The following is a 19282-nucleotide window of genomic DNA, read 5'->3' on the forward strand; positions in this document are numbered from 1 at the left end:
TTTGAATGACTAAACCATGAACTATGACTAATAAGTATTTTCATCCAAAAGAGTAAGACTAAGACAAAAATTAAATGAGCTGCCAAAAATAACACTGCCTGAAAGTCAGAAAAAAAAAGAAAAAAAACGCTCAGGAGCTTCAGGGTTAAATTATACCGTTTTAAATTAAGCGGGACAGACATTGATTTTATTCTAGTATTTTTTTAAAGTTGTATTAAAAATACATTGCTGATAAATATTGTTTCTTATATTACTAAAATATGGACCTAATTAATTCAGGTTTGAGTCAAATGCAGGGGTGAAAGTGGTTAGAATTTCTTGCCGGAACTCGTGAAGCTCTCCACGGAGCCAGGAATTTGATTTATGTATTTACTGGGAGCGAGGGGGTCAAAACTACTGAAATGCAAAGAAAACTGTGTTGGTCAATTATTTCTAAAACGCATACAAAAACGGATTTTCATTCAAAACTGTATTTTTTCAATGATTTGCAAAATAAAAGTTAACAAAAACAGTTATAACCCAAACCTCCATCTTCTAATTTTTATTTTCCCTCATTTCCTCACATACTAACTGCCAAATCTCAATTTTAACTACTTAAGAACATAGGATGTATATCAAAATTGAAGATAATGTGAACATTTACTTTTTGTTGTGTTTTTAATAATAAAGATATAAGTAACATAAAATAAGCACAAATTACTTATATAATGCAGAGTGAAATGTAATATATTTTGAAGATTGCGCAAACATTGACTATAAGTAACAAGAAAATACGCACAAATGACTTATATAATGCAGAGTGAAATGTAATATATTTTGAAGATTGCGCATTGACTTTTTTTAAATCATAAAGAAATGAATAAGTAGCCTTACATAAATGAACAAATATAAGCCCAAAGTGCACATTGACAGCTAAGATGTTCTGAACCTCCACATCAGAACAAATAAAACTAAATATGATAAATAAGCCACCTTAACTCTGTCCTTGCTCTTAAAGATTTGATCCATTTTCTGTTCCATTGCCCTTTTTTTTTTTTTTTAACTGTTTCAGAAAACATGCACATTCAAACCAATCAGAGCTAACTATCTCTGGTGATCACATGTCAGTATGTCGGCCAATTGAACGGATAAATGAGTCCAGACATTTTGCTTTGCTGCGTGCATTCGCACATTGACGTGACTCGTCATCGTCACACTCAGATAACTGCAGCAGCTGGGGAAACCTCCATTCCGTCCGTGGGATAAAATAAATAATAATTATCGGTGGAAACGGATTACGCTACACACAGAGGCGTAGCATGGGTCCCCGGGCGCCCCAGGCTACAAGAAACCCGGGGGGCGGGGTGACTGCACGCTGCGTGCACGTGCGGTCATCTTGGCCATAAAAGTGGCGAAAACTAAGCATTTTACACTGACTCATATGGATGTACTTACATTCGTTCATGGACGCACACATTTTAACAGGTGGCCGTCCTCTGCTCGAAATGCGCACCTTATGCCTATTCTCGCTCCCAGAATACGCAGCGTTTGTGACATAGGACAATAACAGGACTGGGTAGCTATGGGAACGTACGCATACCCAAAGAACCTTGCTAAGAGGAGTATTAAAATTGCTAATAAAATCGTTTTTATTTTAGATGCATATAGTTATATTTTCTTACAGAATATTCGACAAGGAAAACGATAGACCCATTAATAGACTTTTGGGGGGAAAAAATCACCATTTCTTTAAGTAGTCACATGAATAATGAGGTGGCCTGTGAAAATCAACGTAACACAACTCGGCAAGGACTTTCCAGAGAGTACTTGGTGAGTCACTCTTTAAACAATCATGTGGTATTAATAGCTGATTGGACTTTTTTAAACATGTATCATCTATGGTTAGTGATGATTGGGATTGATAACAGAATCGTTAAATAATCTGCCAAATGATTCCATGGTATTGAAACAGTCCCTACACTTCGCTGCGACAGTGCAGAGTAAAGCTGCGTGTGCTAAATCTGTTGGCCCTCTGGGGCCCCCTGCTGGCTGGGGGCCCTAGGCAATTGCCTGGTTTGCCTAATGAGACGCGGCGCCTCTGGCTACACAAGCACTTTATTATGCTTGTTGTTAACACTTGTGTATGTAAATCTTTTGTTGGTAGATTGTTTTCTTCTTGGAGATGAATTGCATGTGTGGCAGCTTTGTATTTTTTTTTTTTTTTTACATAGCATTTTGACAGTTGCGCTCATATTTTCGGAATCATTCATTCATTCATTTTCCATGCCGCTTTTCCTCACGAGGGTCGCGGAGGTGCTGGAGTCTATCCCAGCTAACTACGGACAGTAAAAGCACCATATACTGGAACAGCGTTCTGGCTCTGAATCTTATACGGGAACTGCGTTCCAGCCCTGAATCTTATACCGGAACTGCGTTCCTGACCGTTCCCGCCCACTTTCACCCCTGGTCAAATGACAATTGTTTAATAAAAAAAAAAGAAAAAACTTAAAAGGTGACGGCTAGCGGGCCGATGTTCTACAAATGAGCTGTCCCTTATTTTTTTCCAGGGAGTTGGCAACTATACAGGCAGTCCCTGGGTTATGAACGAGCTCCGTTCCTACGCTGGCGACGTGTATGTATGTCAGAATTAACCCTTTAAGTACCCCTAAATCTCAAAATAACTATCCAAAAAGTCCAGAAGTATTGTATTTTATTTAATAATAAAGGATACACTGCACCTTTGGCTGGGCTGTCGCCTTGTATGACTGAGGAGTAGACTCACGTGTCTGACATGGATAAAGGTTAGCTACGCCCTGGTTTGGCCTCCATCAGTCTGTAAGTTGTTTCAGCTAATAAATATTTGTGTATGCATTTGTAATTAAGTTTAGAGCTACAGTTTCTGTAGTTACAGTCTGTGTGAGCGATTTGCTATGAGAATAGCGGACTTTTACGATGCAAATTAGACTAATTTAATCTACTAAATGTACATTTTGATCGGACTAGATGGACGTTTGAACACCAATTGTTTTGTGTCAAGTGTTTTATTTTTTAAAATGCGTGTTGTTTTGAACATAGGTGTACATACTATGTGTGTTAGAGCTAGACATGTGCCGGTGACCGGTTTCACGGTTTACCGTGGTGTGAAAACGTCGCGGTTTCAAAACCACTAAAATTTTCCGTCAGACCGTAGAACGGTATTCGATATTTTTCATGTGTCAAAACTGCAACCAGAAGGGACGTGGCGCGGCAGCGCTCACCACCTCTCGTTTGTTGCTGTGTGTGAAAGTGACTCTATCGGCTAGACAGCCAGCGAACCCAAAAGCAAATACTCTTTCAATTTCAATTTATTGAGCTCTCAAATCGTGGTAAGTGGAATATACAAAATGCATACATTTAAAACGTTGTACAATTGTATTTTTCCATGTGTGAGTAGCTTCAACAGATTAGCACCATGGAAAAAGTTCGCCAAAAACAAAACACACATTTTCCTTTCAAATTCGATATACAAACTAAATAAAAGCTTACAAAGACGAATGTTCGCCTAGGTTTAGCTGGGAGAGCAACTTCGTCGAGTTTTACAGCCGCAGAGTGAGAAAACAAGCTTGATTCGCTTGAACCAGTGGCTTGAATGAAGGGGGAAAAAATGGTAGCCTCAAAGATCGCTAATTGCACAAAGATGATCTTGCCCTAAGCACAAATCCACGTTCACTGGATCAAGGAGAAGTCACACTCCTAATTTTTTTTTTTTAGATGAAACCTTTCCACAACAATATTGACATTTTAACTAACTTATACATTTTTAACTAACTTATTAACTTATAAATTATTTATAATTGTTCTTTTTAACACAAAGGCATGACATGTAGAGTAGAGTTGACACAGTGGCTGAAAATGGCGAAACTTCACTTGAGCTTTTCCACCCTCAAAACAAAGTCATGCAGTATAATTTAAAAAAAAAAAAAAATTTAGAAGTGTTTTTACTTTTTTATAGAAATTGTTTTGTTCTTGCTCTAATCTTGAGCAACTTGAGCTGTGGGTATAGTCTATAAATTGTATTTTAATTTTATTTAAAATATTAGTTTTTTAAATTAATATTTTATTTATTTTAACAATATATTCATGTTCCAATTTGCAACTATGTTCTGAAAAAAAAATTCCTGTTCAATGGAATTTATTATTATTTTTTTTAACCCATACATCTCAAAATAGCAATACCGTAATACCGTGAAACCGCGGTATTTTTGCTCACGGTTATCGTACCGTCAAAATCTCATACCGGCACATGCCTAGTTAGAGCTTTACAAATTGTCTAAAGTGAAGGAAGTAAAAAGCTTCAAAAAGCACAATTGCCTTGTTTGCTGTCCGTAAACCTTCAGGTGTAGTGAGGACAGAACACGTCGTATTAATAAAGTAAAGTAAAAAAAAATAAGATACTGTGAGGTACAATAAGGTACTGTCGCGACTAAAAAAAAAAAAAAACCACTGGAGACTCCTGGCATCGTAACATCAAAATCGCGTAAGTCGAGTACATCGTAACCCGGGGACTACCTGTTTATAAATGGCACTGTAGGAGCCTAAATAATGGTTTAGTTAATTATTCTTGTTAATTGTGATTTTTTTAAATTTTAATTTCATAGAACTAGCTTGTGACTTCATGTCTGAAGATGTAAGATATATGCGGGAGGAGCTGTGTGAGCGGACAGTTGCGTAAGTCACTTGGAGGCATTTCAAAGCAGCTGCAGGTCCCAAGAGCAACAGTGCAAACAATTGTTTGTAAGTATAAAGTGCATGGCACTGTTTTGTCACTGCCACGGTCAGGAAGAAAACACAAGCTATCACCTGCTGCTGAGAGAAAATTGGTCAGGAGGGTGAAGATTCAACCAGGAATCACCAAAAAGCAGATCTGCCAAGAATTAGAAGCTGCTGGAACACAGGTGTCAGTGTCCACAGTCAAGCGTGTTTTGCATCTCCATGGACTGAGAGGCTGCCGTGCAAGAAGGAAACCCTTGCTCCAAAAGCGGCACCTTAAGGCTCGACTGAAGTTTGCTGCTGATCACATGGACAAAGATAAGACTTTCTGGAGGAACGTTCTGTGGTCAGACGAAACAAAAATTGAGCTGTTTGGCCACAATGCCCAGCAATATGTTTGGAGGAGAAAAGGTGAGGCCTTTAACCCCAAGTACACCATGCCTACCGTCAAGCACGGTGGTGGTAGTATTATGCTGTGGGGCTGTTTTGCTGCCAATGGAACTGGTGCTTTACAGAGAGTAAATGGGATAATGAAGAAGGAGGACTACCTTCAAATTCTTCAAGATAACCTAACGTCATCAGCCCGAAGATTGGGTCTTGGGCGCAGTTGGGTGTTCCAACAGGACAATGACCCCAAACACACATCAAAAGTGGTAATGGAATGGCTAAATCAGGCTAGAATGAAGGTTTTCGAATGGCCTTCCCAAAGTCCTGACTTAAACCCCATTGAGAACTTGTGGACAATGCTGAAGAAACATGTCCATGTCAGAAAGCCATCAAATTTAACTGAACTGCACCAATTCTTGTCACGGACCCGACAGAGGAGGACCACAAATGTGTCACGCTTTCAACAATTTATTGACAGGACCAGCAGGGCAGGTGTAAGGATGGCAGCAGTACAGACTAGGGCTAGGCAGAAGACAGGTTTCCAAAAGCAAAAGGCAGGTCGAGTTACCAGGCCAGGAGAGAAGGCAGCAGTCGGGCAGGTTCAGATTCGGCAACGAGAGTCAGATTCAGAGAGCTAGGCAGGCAGGTAACAGGCAGGCTTCACAGACGGTCTGACAGAGTGGAAGTGAAAATCTGGGCTTTAAATACACAGGTTGACTGCTGAATGCAGCAGTGCTATTGGCTGGGCTGTGAGTAGGTGAATTGAGGACAGGTGGGGATAATTGAAGGCAATTAGGCAATGCTGCAGCAGGGACTGAGGCCATGACAGAACCCCCCCCTCAAGGGACGGCCCCAGAAGTCCCCCAAAGGGAACCACCACCAAGGGCGGGCGGATGGGGAGCCGGCGGAGGGTCAAAACTCCTCTGACTGGTCGGAGTCCAGGTCAGGTGCTGGGTCGGGTGTCTGATGGGTAACCCGACGGGTGCCCCTAGGGCGACCGCGCTGTATGGAGGGCTGGTCAGGATTCTGACGATGGAAGTCGGTGACGAGGGTACGGTCCACAATCCTTCTAGAGGGTACCCAGGACCGTTCCTCTGGACCATAACCCTCCCAGTCAACAAGGTACTGGATACTTCTGCCCCTACGTCTGGACTGGAGCAGCCGGAGAACAGTGTAGACCGGGCCACTGGCGATAAGGCGTGGAGGAGGAGGAGGCGGTACAACGGGTACCAACGGGCTCTCATTAACCGGCTTTACTCTGGAGACGTGGAATGTGGGGTGAATCCGCATGGATGCAGGCAGTTGGAGCCGAATAGCAGTTGGGCTGACGATCTTTAGGATGGAGAATGGACCAATGAACCGGGGAGCCAACTTGCGTGATTCGACCTTGAGTGGCAGGTCCTTGGCCGAGAGCCACACCTTCTGTCTTACACGATAGGCTGGTGCTGGAGTCCTTCGACGGTTGGCTCCAGTGGAGTAACTTTTGACAGACCGTAGGAGTGTGGCCCGGGCCCGAGACCAGATATTGCGGCATCGTCGGGCATATGCGAGGGCTGAAGGACAGGTGATCGCCGCCTCCTGGCTGGCGAACAGCGGTGGTTGATAGCCATACACACACTTGAATGGGGACATGCCTATGGCAGAGCTGGTAAGACTGTTATGAGCATATTCCACCCATGTCAGTTGCTTTGCCCAGGACCGGGGGTTGGACGATGCCATGCACCGGAGTGACTTCTCGAGCTCCTGGTTAACTCGCTCTGACTGGCCATTGGACTGGGGATGGAAGCCTGAGGAAAGACTGACTGTGGCCCCTAGCAGAGAACAGAATTCCTTCCAGAAGGTGGATGTGAATTGTGGGCCCCGGTCTGAGACAACATCCCTGGTTAGCCCATGTATCCGGAAGGCATTGTCTAAGACGACCTGGGCGGTCTCCTTGGCTGATGGTAGTTTAGGAAGAGGGACAAAGTGTGCCATCTTGCTGAAACGGTCAACGATGGTGAGGATGACCGTCATGCCGCCAGATGGAGGCAGGCCCGTAACAAAATCCAATGACACATGGGACCAAGGCCGAGAGGGTACAGGCAGGGGCTGGAGTAGGCCGACAGGGGGCTGGTTGGATGATTCTCTTTGGTTACAGGTTGGACATGCGCGGACAAATTCCCGTACATCTTTCCTCAGAGACGGCCACCAGAAACGCTGGGAGAGAAGATTGCAGGTGCGAGTGGTTCCAGGATGGCAAGCAAGACGGGAGTTGTGTCCCCACTGTAGGACCTCTGATCTCAGGTTCTCTGGGACGAAGAGGCGCTCTGCGGGACATGCACTGGGCCCTGGCTGGTTGTGAAGGGCCTCAAGAACTCGCTGTTCGACATCCCAGGTTAGGGCAGCGACCACGCAGGGGCCAGGAAGGATGGAAGCTGGTTCCTTGGTGGGTATGTTGTCTTTTTGAAACTGACGGGAGAGGGCATCAGGCTTGGTGTTGCGTGATCCAGGACGGTAGGACAATGTGAAATTGAACCGGGTGAAGAAAAGAGCCCAGCGGGCCTGTCTGGAGCTCAGTCGTTTGGCGGAGCGGATGTACTCGAGGTTCTTGTGATCGGTCCAGACCAAGAATGGAATCGTTGACCCCTCCAGCCAGTGGCGCCACTCCTCCAGAGCAAGCTTGACAGCCAGCAGCTCACGGTTGCCTATGTCATAGTTCTCCTCAGATGGGGACAGTCTGCGAGAGAAGAACGCACAGGGGTGGAGTTTGCCATCCTCTGCTGCTCTTTGGGAGAGCACAGCGCCGACTCCCACATCAGAGGCGTCCACTTCCACAATGAACTGCCGGTCTGGGTCCGGCAACTGGAGGATAGGGGCAGAAGAGAAGCGTGACTTGAGGATACCAAAGGCTTCATTTGCTGCTGAAGTCCAGACAAATGGATGTTGGAGGCTGGTCAGAGCGGTGAGAGGGGAGGCGACACTGCTGTAATTGCGGATAAACTTGCGGTAGAAGTTTGCGAAGCCAAGGAACTGCTGAAGTTTCCTTCTGTTTTCTGGCACAGGCCATGAGGTCACCGCAGAGACTTTGGCCGGGTCCATTTGGATGCTTCCCTCGGCCACATTGTAACCTAGGAAAGCCATGGATTTAGCATGGAATTCGCATTTCTCGGCCTTGACGTACAGAGAATTCTCCAGGAGGCGACTGAGGACCAGTTGGACATGGCGGGTGTGTTCAGATGGGGTTCGGGAGAAGATCAGGATGTCGTCAAGGTAAACGAATACAAACTTGTTCAGCATATCCCGCAAGACATCATTAACCAGAGCCTGGAACACTGCCGGAGCGTTGGTGAGTCCGAACGGCATGACAAGGTACTCATAGTGGCCTGTTGGGGTGTTAAAGGCAGTCTTCCATTCATCTCCCTCTCTTATCCGCACCAGGTGGTAAGCATTTCTGAGGTCCAGTTTGGTGAAGATAGTGGCCCCCTGGAGCAACTCGAAGGCAGAGGTGAGCAGAGGAAGAGGATAGCGGTTTTTAATGGTGATGTCATTTAAGCCCCTATAGTCGATGCAGGGACGGAGCGAACCATCTTTCTTCCCTACAAAGAAGAACCCGGCACCGGCAGGAAATGATGATGGACGAATTATTCCTGCCGCCAGAGAGTTAGTAATGTAATCCTCCATGGCTCTTCTTTCAGGGGCGGACAGAGAGTAAAGACTGCCCTTGGGTGGGGCAGTCCCCGGAAGGAGGTCGATCGCACAGTGATAGGGACGGTGAGGGGGTAGAGAAGTGGCCTTGGCTTTGTTGAACACCTCCCAGAGTCCATGGTAGCATTTTGGCACATTAGAGAGGTCAAGGGCAGAACCGGAGGGACCAGAACTGGGGTGCAATACGGCAGAGCGCAGACAGGTCCGGTGGCAGTCTTTTCCCCACTCTTTGATTGTTCCGGTCGTCCAGTCTAGGTGAGGGTTATGCTGGCGGAGCCATGGGTAACCCAGAATAAGGGGTTGGCCTGGTGAACGGAGCAGGTGAAAACGAATCAACTCATGGTGGTTTCCTGACAGGATCATAGCGACTGGGTTGGTAATGTTGGTGACTGTGCCTAAGGGGTGACCGTCCAGAGCCCGGACTGGGATAGGATAGGGCAAGCGTTGACACTCCAACCCCAACTGGCGAGCCAGATCACTGTCCATGATGTTAGCCTCAGCGCCGGAGTCCACGAGCACAGCCAAGGTGTGGGTGTTTTCAGGCAGTAGAAGACGTACTTGGAAGAGAGGCTTACGGTGGGTGGAGGCTTGGGTGGTCATCGAGCTCAATCGGATGCCTCCTATGTCCGATAAGCTCTGGCTTTTGCTGGGCAGGTGGCAACACGATGACCATTGCCTCCACAATACAGGCAGAGGTTGGACGAGAGGCGATGCTGGCGCTCGGTGGCAGATAGGGAGGCACGGCCGACCTCCATGGGCTCTGGCGGGTCGATCTGGCTGTGGAGAGTGGCGGAAGAGCGTGACCGGGCGGCAGACTCTCTCGGAGTGCAGACAGATGACAGGGTGGAGCTTCTTTGCTCTTGTCGGCGGGTCTGAATTCGACGGTCCACCTGAACAGCAAGGTCGATGGCCTCGTCTAGCGTCTTTGGCTGGTCGTGCGAAACGAGTCCGTCCTTAACATAGTCTGCCAGGCTGTTATAGAAGACGTCCACCAGAGCGGCCATGTTCCATGAACTACGCCTTGCAAGGGTGCGAAAGTCAATGGAGTAGTCTGCCACGGTCCGGTTCCCCTGACGGATGGACATCAGGCCCCCACTCGCCTCCGACGTTGATGCGCCCATGTCGAATACCTTTAACATCTCTTCAGCAAGAGCATCAAAGGAAGTGCAGGCTGGGGTATACCGGTCAAATTCCGCACTTCCCCAAAGCCGAGCGCGGCCCGTCAGGTGTGTGATGGCATAGGCCACTTTGGCCCCCTCAGTGACGAAGGTCCTGGGTTGGAGGGAAAATTGGAGCCGGCAGCTGGTCAGGAAAGCCCGCACCTGGGTTTGATCACCATCAAAGCGTTCTGGGTCTCCAATCCGCAGTTCGGGGGCTATGGGGTTCTGAAGAAATGGCGCAGAAGGAGCAGGTACGGGTGGGGCTGGTGTGGCGGAAGAATCAGGAGATGGAATAGGAGGTGTGGCTAGGTTGGTGAGCTGCTGTATGACCTGGGCTAACAGTTCATGTTGCTGGTGAAGCTGTTGTTGCCTCTGATGACCAAGCTGAATTAATGATGAAATTTCCCCCGCCATCCGATTCATCTCGCCTTCTGCGATTTCCAGACGCTGCATGGCGGTCAGGGTTGTCGCGTTGCTATCGTCCATGCTGGGAGTGTTGTGCGCTGGGTCCTTACTGGTCAGACCGTACTGTCACGGACCCGACAGAGGAGGACCACAAATGCGTCACGTTTTCAACAATTTATTGACAGGACCAGCAGGGCAGGTGTAATGATGGCAGCAGTACAGACAAGGGCTAGGCAGAAGACAGGTTTCCAAAAGCAAAAGGCAGGTCGAGTTACCAGGGCAGGAGAGAAGGCAGCAGTCGGGCAGGTTCAGATTCGGCAACGAGAGTCAGATTCAGAGAGCTAGGCAGGCAGGTAACAGGCAGGCTTCGCAGACGGTCTGACAGAGTGGAAGTGAAAATCTGGGCTTTAAATACACAGGTTGACTGCTGAATGCAGCAGTGCTATTGGCTGGGCTGTGAGTAGGTGAATTGAGGACAGGTGGGGATAATTGAAGGCAATTAGGCAATGCTGCAGCAGGGACTGAGGCCATGACAATTCTGTCAAGAGGAGTGGTCAAAGATTCAACCAGAAGCTTGCCAGAAGCTTGTGGATGGCTACCAAAAGCGCCTAATTGAAGTGAAAATGGCCAAGGGACATGTTACCAAATATTAGCGCTGCTGTATGTATATTTTTGACCCAGCAGATTTGATCACTTTTTTCTGTTCACCCATAATAAAGTCATAAAAGAACCAAACTTCATGAATGTTTTTTGTGACAAAGAAGTATCTGTTCCAATCACTCTATCAGAGAAAAATCAGAGTTGTAGAAATAACTGGAAACTCAATAGAGCCATGACATTATGTTCTTCACAAGTGTATGTAAACTTTTGACCACAACTGTATATACAGCATCACTGAACCCATGCTGCCTGCACCAAAGTTAGGCGAACATCATCTGTGACTCATAGTATCAACATTTCTAACAGGAAGCAAGAACATTTCTGAAAAAAACATGCACAAATTTCACCATAAGTTTGTCATTCATACACACGGACAAATCCCATTGGTAAAAGGGTGTGTACACTTGTGGAACCACACCATATCAGCTGTTCATTGAAACATCCTCTATTAAAAAAATTTCATTTTGGTTTTAATTGAGCTGAACAGGTCATGGCACCGGGAACACAGAGTGCCATGCGAAGGTTTGGGCACCCAGGGTGTGGACAAACTTTTTCATGCTACTGTAGGTTAGATCAAGGGCAGAAATGTTAAGAAATGATTTAGCTTCTCATTTTTTCACATCACTAAAACGTGGCATTTGAAATGTGGCGTCTGTGTGTAGATACAGTATTTTCCTTTTTTCTCCAAATGTCTCTTTATTGATTTTAAGCATTCAAGATTGGCATCTGCTGTCCTTTGGCGTATATGCAACCGATTATTTTGCTGGACCCTGGATTCAACCTTGTACTGTATTTGAACAGACACAAAACACAGAAGATCATTTAGAAGAAAGCTGGTGCCTGAGGGTGAGCACCGCAAAACTAAGTTCCCATGACTTTCAATCCATAAAAGGAAATGATTCACTTAATTCACAAGTCATCAAAAGACTTATCTAACACTACCAGTTACAGCTCGAGTGAGCAACTGTACAGCGCAATGAGAAACGAATTGCCAAAGACACAACCTGTTTAGGCCCAGATATTTTTTCTTTACTAGAACAACAGTGGAGTGGGTCAAACGATCCAACACCCCGAAAAAAAAAGTATATATATCCGGGCCTGTATAACTTAGAGCGTCATGCTTTCATGACTTTTCCCAAAACTGCTTGTTTTACCTCATACTATTTTTTTTATTTTTATTTTGAAATCACTCCAAGAAAATGTCATTTCAACATCATTTCAGCCTTATAAAACCAGCCAGCTATTTTTATTTGAAAGCTGCTGTTCCATTTATGCCCACTAGAGGTCTTCTGGTTCATAATGTCCTATCCATTATTGTTCTCCTTTGCCTTATAAATGTATGATATATTAACAACAATATATATATTAATAAAATAATAATAATCCTAATAATCCTAAAAACAAGATCCCTAGATTCCAGTAGATTCCTACAACAAAAGTGACCCCAAGTATTCATCTGGCTACGTCGACAAAAAAAAAAAAAAAAAAAAAAAATGCACACGTGCTGTACAAACAAAGTCTGGACACACACACACACACACACACACACACCTGATCTCCTGAAAACATATTATTAACCTGTATTGCATATCATATATTCATCCAATTTTAAAACAATAATAATATTAAAACAATAATAATATGTTAACTAGACTGCAATTTCTGGAGAATTTACATTGGTAGCCTGCCGTGATGGCTGGTATAAAGGCTCACTTCCTGTTTTTAAGGCAATCTGGAGGCACTTCCTGTTGATATCAGGTAATTTAATTTGGGGGCATTTTGGGGTCATTTTCTGTTGATTTAGGGACGTTCTGGGGTCACTTCCTTTTGATATTAGGTCACAGATGGACGGGCATGCACAGACGTGTATACCCGTCAGTGGCACGGATGTACATTGGTGTCAGTGAAATTGACGTACATGTCCGTTAATGGTATGGACGTACATGGTCGTCAATGGCACGCACGTGCATGACCATCAGTAGCTGAAACGTGCATAGGCGTGAATGGCACGGATGTGCATGATCGTCATTGGTATGGACATACGTACGTTAACGTGGCATGGACATACGTACGTTAACGTCAATGGAATCTACGTACATGGCCATCAATGGCATCGACGTACATTGGCGTCAATGGAACCAACGTAAATTGCCGTCATTGGCATGGACGTACATGGCCACAAATGGCACGCACGTGGATGGCCGTCAGCAGTGGCGCCACCGGGGGGTGGCCAGTGGTGGCCACGGCCACCCCTATAAATTGGTTGGCCACCCCACTGGCCACCCCACTTGCCAGTATATCGTTAGATTGTTGGAGCATCAGTTATGCATTTCATCCCAAATGAACGCATTTATTTTGAATTGTTAAATGTAGGGCTTTCAAATTTATAGCATTAACGGGCGGTAATTAATTTTTTAAAAATTAATCACGTGAAAATATTTATCACAATTAACACATTCGCGATACGACTCATTCACGCATTGCCGCAAACAGCCTACAATGGCGCCGTTTTACTTATATACAGAGATAAGAAGCAGTGTCAAGTGAATGGAGTAGACGCAAGCATTCATTGGGGCCGTGCTTTTAACTGGCAAAAGCTTTGTCATCTCTCCCACAGAAAGTATAAATATTGTGGGAAGCGACGTGTGGAAGAATGACAGGAGTTGAACTTTTTCTTAACACCGTGTAGTGTACCCAACGCAGAGAAGATACATCATTTGCAGCCACCACACACAGTCATGGTTGCACCATTTCCCATCATGCATTTGGGCAGTACAGTTAAGTCGCTACAGTATCATTTACTGAAAGCTCAACAAATACACTAGATGGCAACATTTAGTCACAATATACAAACTCAAATTTATCCTTTAAGAATTACAAGTCTTTCCATCTGTGGATCCCTTTCACAGAAAGAATGTTAGTAATGTTAATGCCATCTTGTGGATTTATTGTTATAATAAACAAATATAGTACTTATGTACAGTATGTTGAATGTATATATCCGTCTTGTCATATCTTTCCATTCCAACAATAAGTTACAGAAAAATATGGCACATTTTAGAGATACAGTGATACCTCAGCTCACGAACATAATTGGTTCCCAAAAAGTGTGTGTAAGGCGAAAAGTTCGTCTTCCGAACATTTATTTCCCATAAGAAACCATTAAAATGAGAATAATCCGTTCCCAGGTCCCCATAAAACATAATTTTCTACTAAATAAGCCTTAAAACTACACAAAAATATACCTTATTTTATGTATAATAAATGTGCTATTGTATTATAATTAAAGAAATAAACTGTACTGTATAATAAAGTCGTTTTATTTACCTTTGTGATGGTAGTTGATGGCTTGATGGAATGGAGTGGGAGGAGGAGGGAGGGAGGGAGGGAGGGAGTTACTGTTTGGAAGGAGAGTGTTAACGGCAAAGTGCGCAGTTAGCGTAGACTCCAGTGCTGTGCCCCCCACATGCTTTTGGTTGTTAATAAAAGTGCCCACAAAAAGCCATCCGACGCCTCTGGGTGTTTGTATGCACGCCGCTTCCTTTCTGGAGAGGAAATCGGGCGAACCGAAGACAACCGACGACAACCAGCCAACGTGACTCGCCGGTCCACTTCTCACTACGGTGGGAAGCTGAAAGCACCGCCAATTACCAGTCGAGGGCGAATTGGTAACACGAGTCACCTTCGATAAGGACTGTAGGTAACTCTTTTTCGGTCCCATAATAGCAAAAGTACACTCAATATGGTCCAAAATGTCTATCAAACACAAACCACGTCCGCACTCAACGAAAGTGAGGGGACGAACTGGGACGCCGTGAGCGTGCGTCAGCTTCTCGTGGCGCTTTTCGACCGCGTGAATTGGTTCGTCCGCCGAAAACTAGTTCGTCAGCAGAGACTATATGCTCGCGAATTTAATGTTCTTGAGGCGAAAAGTTCGTGAGCTTAAGCGTTCGTGAGCTGAGGTATCACTGTAGTTCGAATTGCGATTAATTACGATTAATTAATTTTTAAACTGTGATTAACTCGATTAAAAATTTTAATTGTTTGACAGCCCTAGTTAAATGTAAACCTTATGCCTAATATATACATAACACAACAAAACAATTATTGTGGAACTCAAAATGTTGACTGGACAGTTATGAACTATGCACATTAAATCATTAGTAACATCAAATATTACATAATACACCAAAGTATATCAGTAGCCGTGTCCTGAAGTCTTTCTGATAGTTTTCCCCTGACCTTTTTACTGCAATAATATAATGAAAACCTGAAAATCTGGCTTTTAGTTTTGGCCACCCCAAGATTTTAAGCGGCCCCATCTGGCCACCCCTATGAAAAATTTCTGGAGGCGCCACTGGCCGTCAGTGGCACATACGTGCATAGGCATGAATGGCACGGATGTACACAGCCGTCAAAGGTACGGACTTGCATGGTCATCATTGGTACAGACATACATTTAAGTCAATAGAATCGACGTACATGGCCATCAATGGCATCGACATGCATCCGCGTCAATGGAACTGATGTGCATTTATTGGGACGGATGTGAATTGTCTTTGTAATCCTACACTGGCTTAGGCCTGACAGTCTACGTCATATGCCTACTGAAATTGGATTCAAGACTGTTGAATTGTTCTCAGAATGTGCCTGTTGTCAGTGTCAGCCCACCTATTGAGTAATCCGAAAAGAGATTTGTGGACGTTGCCCTCAAGTGGTGACTGCCATTACTGGGCTGTTTACACACCTCAGTGGCATCAGTCAGTGTAAACAGTAATGTTAGCTGCTAGGGTTGCCAACTCCCTGAAAATAAAAATAACCTCATTGGTAGAGCTGGCCAGCCTGATAACGGTCATCTTTATTTATTGATTTATTTATTTATTTTTGTATGTGAAAAGTGACTTTTCCCCCCTATGTTTTTCTCTTGCCCATTGCTCCACTTCTCTTTTAATTAAAGGGTGTAAGTTGTATTATTCAAGAAAATTTCATCATGTCAGCTTCCAAAAAGGACAAACATTGGAAAACATTGTTCAATTATCTTCACAACGTCGAAGGTGAGTCAACACACAATTGCATCCGTGTTCATATCTTAGTGGCTATAGTGCTAATGCTATCCAATTTATAATGTTTTTTTTTTTTTTTCATGTAGGGTGCTGTAATAAATTGTAATAGTACTGTATATCCATTTCAAAAAAGGACTTGGTAGCCGTTACTATTTGATCTGTGTGTTGCATCATGTCGAGAAAAAACCCAGCTTACATTTATCAGTGAATCTTATTTCTAAAATGGATTGTTTATTTTATGTGTTATTCTGAGGTGTCTTGGAGGTGGAACAGTAAGATCTGGTTGAATATTGGAAATGAAATGAAGGGCTATCTAATTATTTATCAGTTGTGAAACTGAGAAGCAAAATAATCAAGTTATTTTCAAATACAGTAAAAAGCAATCTGATTCTAATTTTTAACAATTAACGTAAACTGTGCATGATGACTTTTATCAAAATAGTACCCCCTCTATCCAAAGTAAAATCTTTCATATACTCACTGTCAACATGTCATCACATTTCATGTCAGGTAATTCCCCATCTTCGCTCTTGTTGTAGAACTTTCTGAAGAAGTTGAAGGCCACTACAGTGTACAAATATACCACCACTGCTAACAGGCCAACTGTTAACACCAGCTGCAATCAAAGACAGTCATCCAACGTATGATGCATTCAGAAAGAATGTACAACACAATAATGCAGATTGGAGTTCCAAAACAGCAGACCTGTTTGCCATTGTGAGTCACTGAGGACAGGATGGTCCGCAGTGTCTTGAACCCCATTGCAATGTCAAGGAGATGTGCAGCGAAAAAAAAGTTGTTGTAGTGACCCAGGATAGACATTGTCATATACCAGGCAAGATACAGGAACGACTGCAGAAAAACAATGGAGAAAGCACTTTGCAGAAAGTCTGGGAGAGCCCTGGCATAGGCCGTGTTTAAATAGATAAGGTCTAGATCAGTGGTTCTTAACATTGCTAAAGGTACCAAACCCCACGAGTTCAACATGTGAAATCACCTAACCCATTGGAATTAGGTAATAAAACATTTTTCCCCAAATTCAAAACTAGTAAGCTAATTTATGAGCGAATTCTCATTCAAATTTCTTCTCATTTTGTCAGCATGTTTATAAAGAGGTCACAATTTGATGTTTAAAGTTTTTATGTTTACAGACAAAGATAAGCCTTAAGCATGCCTTTGGCATGTAGTTGGTTTCCAGCAGTGGTGGATGAAGTAATCAAGTCAAGTAATGTACATGCTTACATTGTCAGTGAACACCACTCCCAGCTTCCAGATCTGGTATTTGACGTCAATTGAGTTCAACCTGTTGGAAAAAAAGAAAATAGAGCTGTTGAGACTAAAGCCTTTTACCTCACTGATATAGGTTTAGTCAATTTTTCAACATCTCCCTCCAAAAGCATTCGACATAGTGGGCCCAAAACACTCAACATTTTTTCCTCAGCCAGATCATCACCAAGAGTGGTTTCGGGTACCGGTTCCGTCACCTCCTCTACATGGATGATATCAAGCTGTATGCCAAGAACGAGCGTGACATCGACTACCTGATTCAACTTACGAGAATATACAGCAATGACATCGGGATGTCATTCGGACTAGATAAGTGTGGGTGAATGGTATCCAGAAGATGGAAGGTGATCTCAACTGAAGGGGGCTGAACTACCTGAAGGCAACATAACTGATGTGCAGGACAGCTACAAATACCTGGGGATCCCACAGGCAAATGGGAACAACGAGGAAGCAACTAGGAGGTCTGCCACAACCAAATACTTCCAGGGGGTGAGGCAGGTCCTCAAGAGTCAGCTGAATGGCAAGAATAAGATCCAGACCATTAACAGCTATGCCCTACCAGTAATCAGATACCCTGCCGGCATCGTATCCTGGCCGCTGGAAGAGATGCAGGCTTCTGACATCAAGACAAGGAAGGTCCTTAGAATGCACAGAGGGTTTCACCCTAAGTCCAGCATCCTGAGGCTCTACGCAAAGCGGAAAGAGGGAGGCAGAGGACTAGTGAGCATCAGAGCCACTATCCAGCAGGAAACTACATCCCTCCAAGAGTACATCATGAAAATGGCCCCCAGTGATGACCTGCTCGGTGAATGCCTCAGGACCCTGAGAAGATATCATGGAAGGACAAGCCCCTGCATGGTATGTACCACCGACAAATTGAGGGGGTAGCTGACATGGGGAAAACATACTAGTGGCTGGAAAAGGCCGGACTGAAGGACAGCACTGAGGCACTGATCATGGCAGCACAAGAACAGGCCCTAAACACAAATCAATAGAGGCCGGGGTCTATCACACCAGACAGGACCCCAGGTGCAGGCTGTGCAAAGAGGCCCCTGAGACAGTCCAGCACATCACAGCAGGGTGCAAGATGCTGGCAGGCAAGGCATACATGGAACGACATAACCAGGTAGCAGGCATAGTGTACAGGAACATCTGTGCCGAGTACGGACTGGAGACCCCGGAGTCAAGGTGGGCAACACCTCCAAAGGTAGTCGAGAACAACTGAGCCAAGATCCTGTGGGACTTCCAAATCCAGACAGTCAAACTGGTGATGGCCAACCAGCCTGACATAGTGGTGGTGGGTAAACATCAGAAGACAGCAGTAGTGACAGATGTAGCAATCCCGAGCAACATCAGGAAAAAAGAACACGAAAAGCTGGAGAAATACCAGGGGTTGAAGGAAGAGTTGGAGAAAATGTGGGGAGTGAAGGCAACAGTGGTGCTAGTAGTGATCGGGACACTAAGGGCAGTAACCCCCAAGCTGGGTGCATGGCTCCAACAGATACCAGGAACAACGACCGACATCTCCGTTCAGAAAAGCGCAATCCTAGCGACAGCTAAGATCCTGTGCAGAACCTTCAAGCTCCCAGGCCTCTGGTGGAGGACCCAAGGTTGAGAGGAGGGACAACAACGATTTTTTAAAAATTTATATATATACGTGTGTGTGTGTATTATTAAGTACTTCTGCACATCTCATCATGAAACAATACATATTTTTTTCATTTGTATTTTTTAATGAATATTTTTGAAAATCCCGTGATGCACTGAAGCCGTGAACCGTGAAATAGAAAGAGATCACGAGATCATCAAGAGATCAAGAGATTTTTTGACCAGCACCTGTATATGGTAACATGTCGAGAACCTTTTTGACAGAGAGAGCCAATACCATCCATCCATCCATCCATCCAT

The 19282-nt window shown here is 44.5% G+C and overlaps 1 protein-coding gene across 3 annotated transcripts in view; it reads right to left on the reverse strand.

The window, feature by feature from the left end:
- The window catches only part of ryr2a (ryanodine receptor 2a (cardiac)), a 356843-nt gene that overhangs the window by 21198 nt on the left and 316363 nt on the right, over positions 1-19282 (reverse strand). For all 3 annotated transcript variants that reach the window (XM_057825571.1, XM_057825570.1, XM_057825572.1), the window contains 3 exons: positions 17330-17390; positions 16793-16939; positions 16569-16703 (listed from right to left, as the gene is read on the reverse strand). In XM_057825571.1, the coding sequence (XP_057681554.1) occupies positions 16569-16703; positions 16793-16939; positions 17330-17390 (343 nt within the window). The remainder of the gene's footprint in view (positions 1-16568; positions 16704-16792; positions 16940-17329; positions 17391-19282) is intronic.

The sequence above is a fragment of the Corythoichthys intestinalis genome, chromosome 21, assembly GCF_030265065.1.
Source record: "Corythoichthys intestinalis isolate RoL2023-P3 chromosome 21, ASM3026506v1, whole genome shotgun sequence".
In the NCBI taxonomy this organism is placed as follows: domain Eukaryota; kingdom Metazoa; phylum Chordata; class Actinopteri; order Syngnathiformes; family Syngnathidae; genus Corythoichthys; species Corythoichthys intestinalis.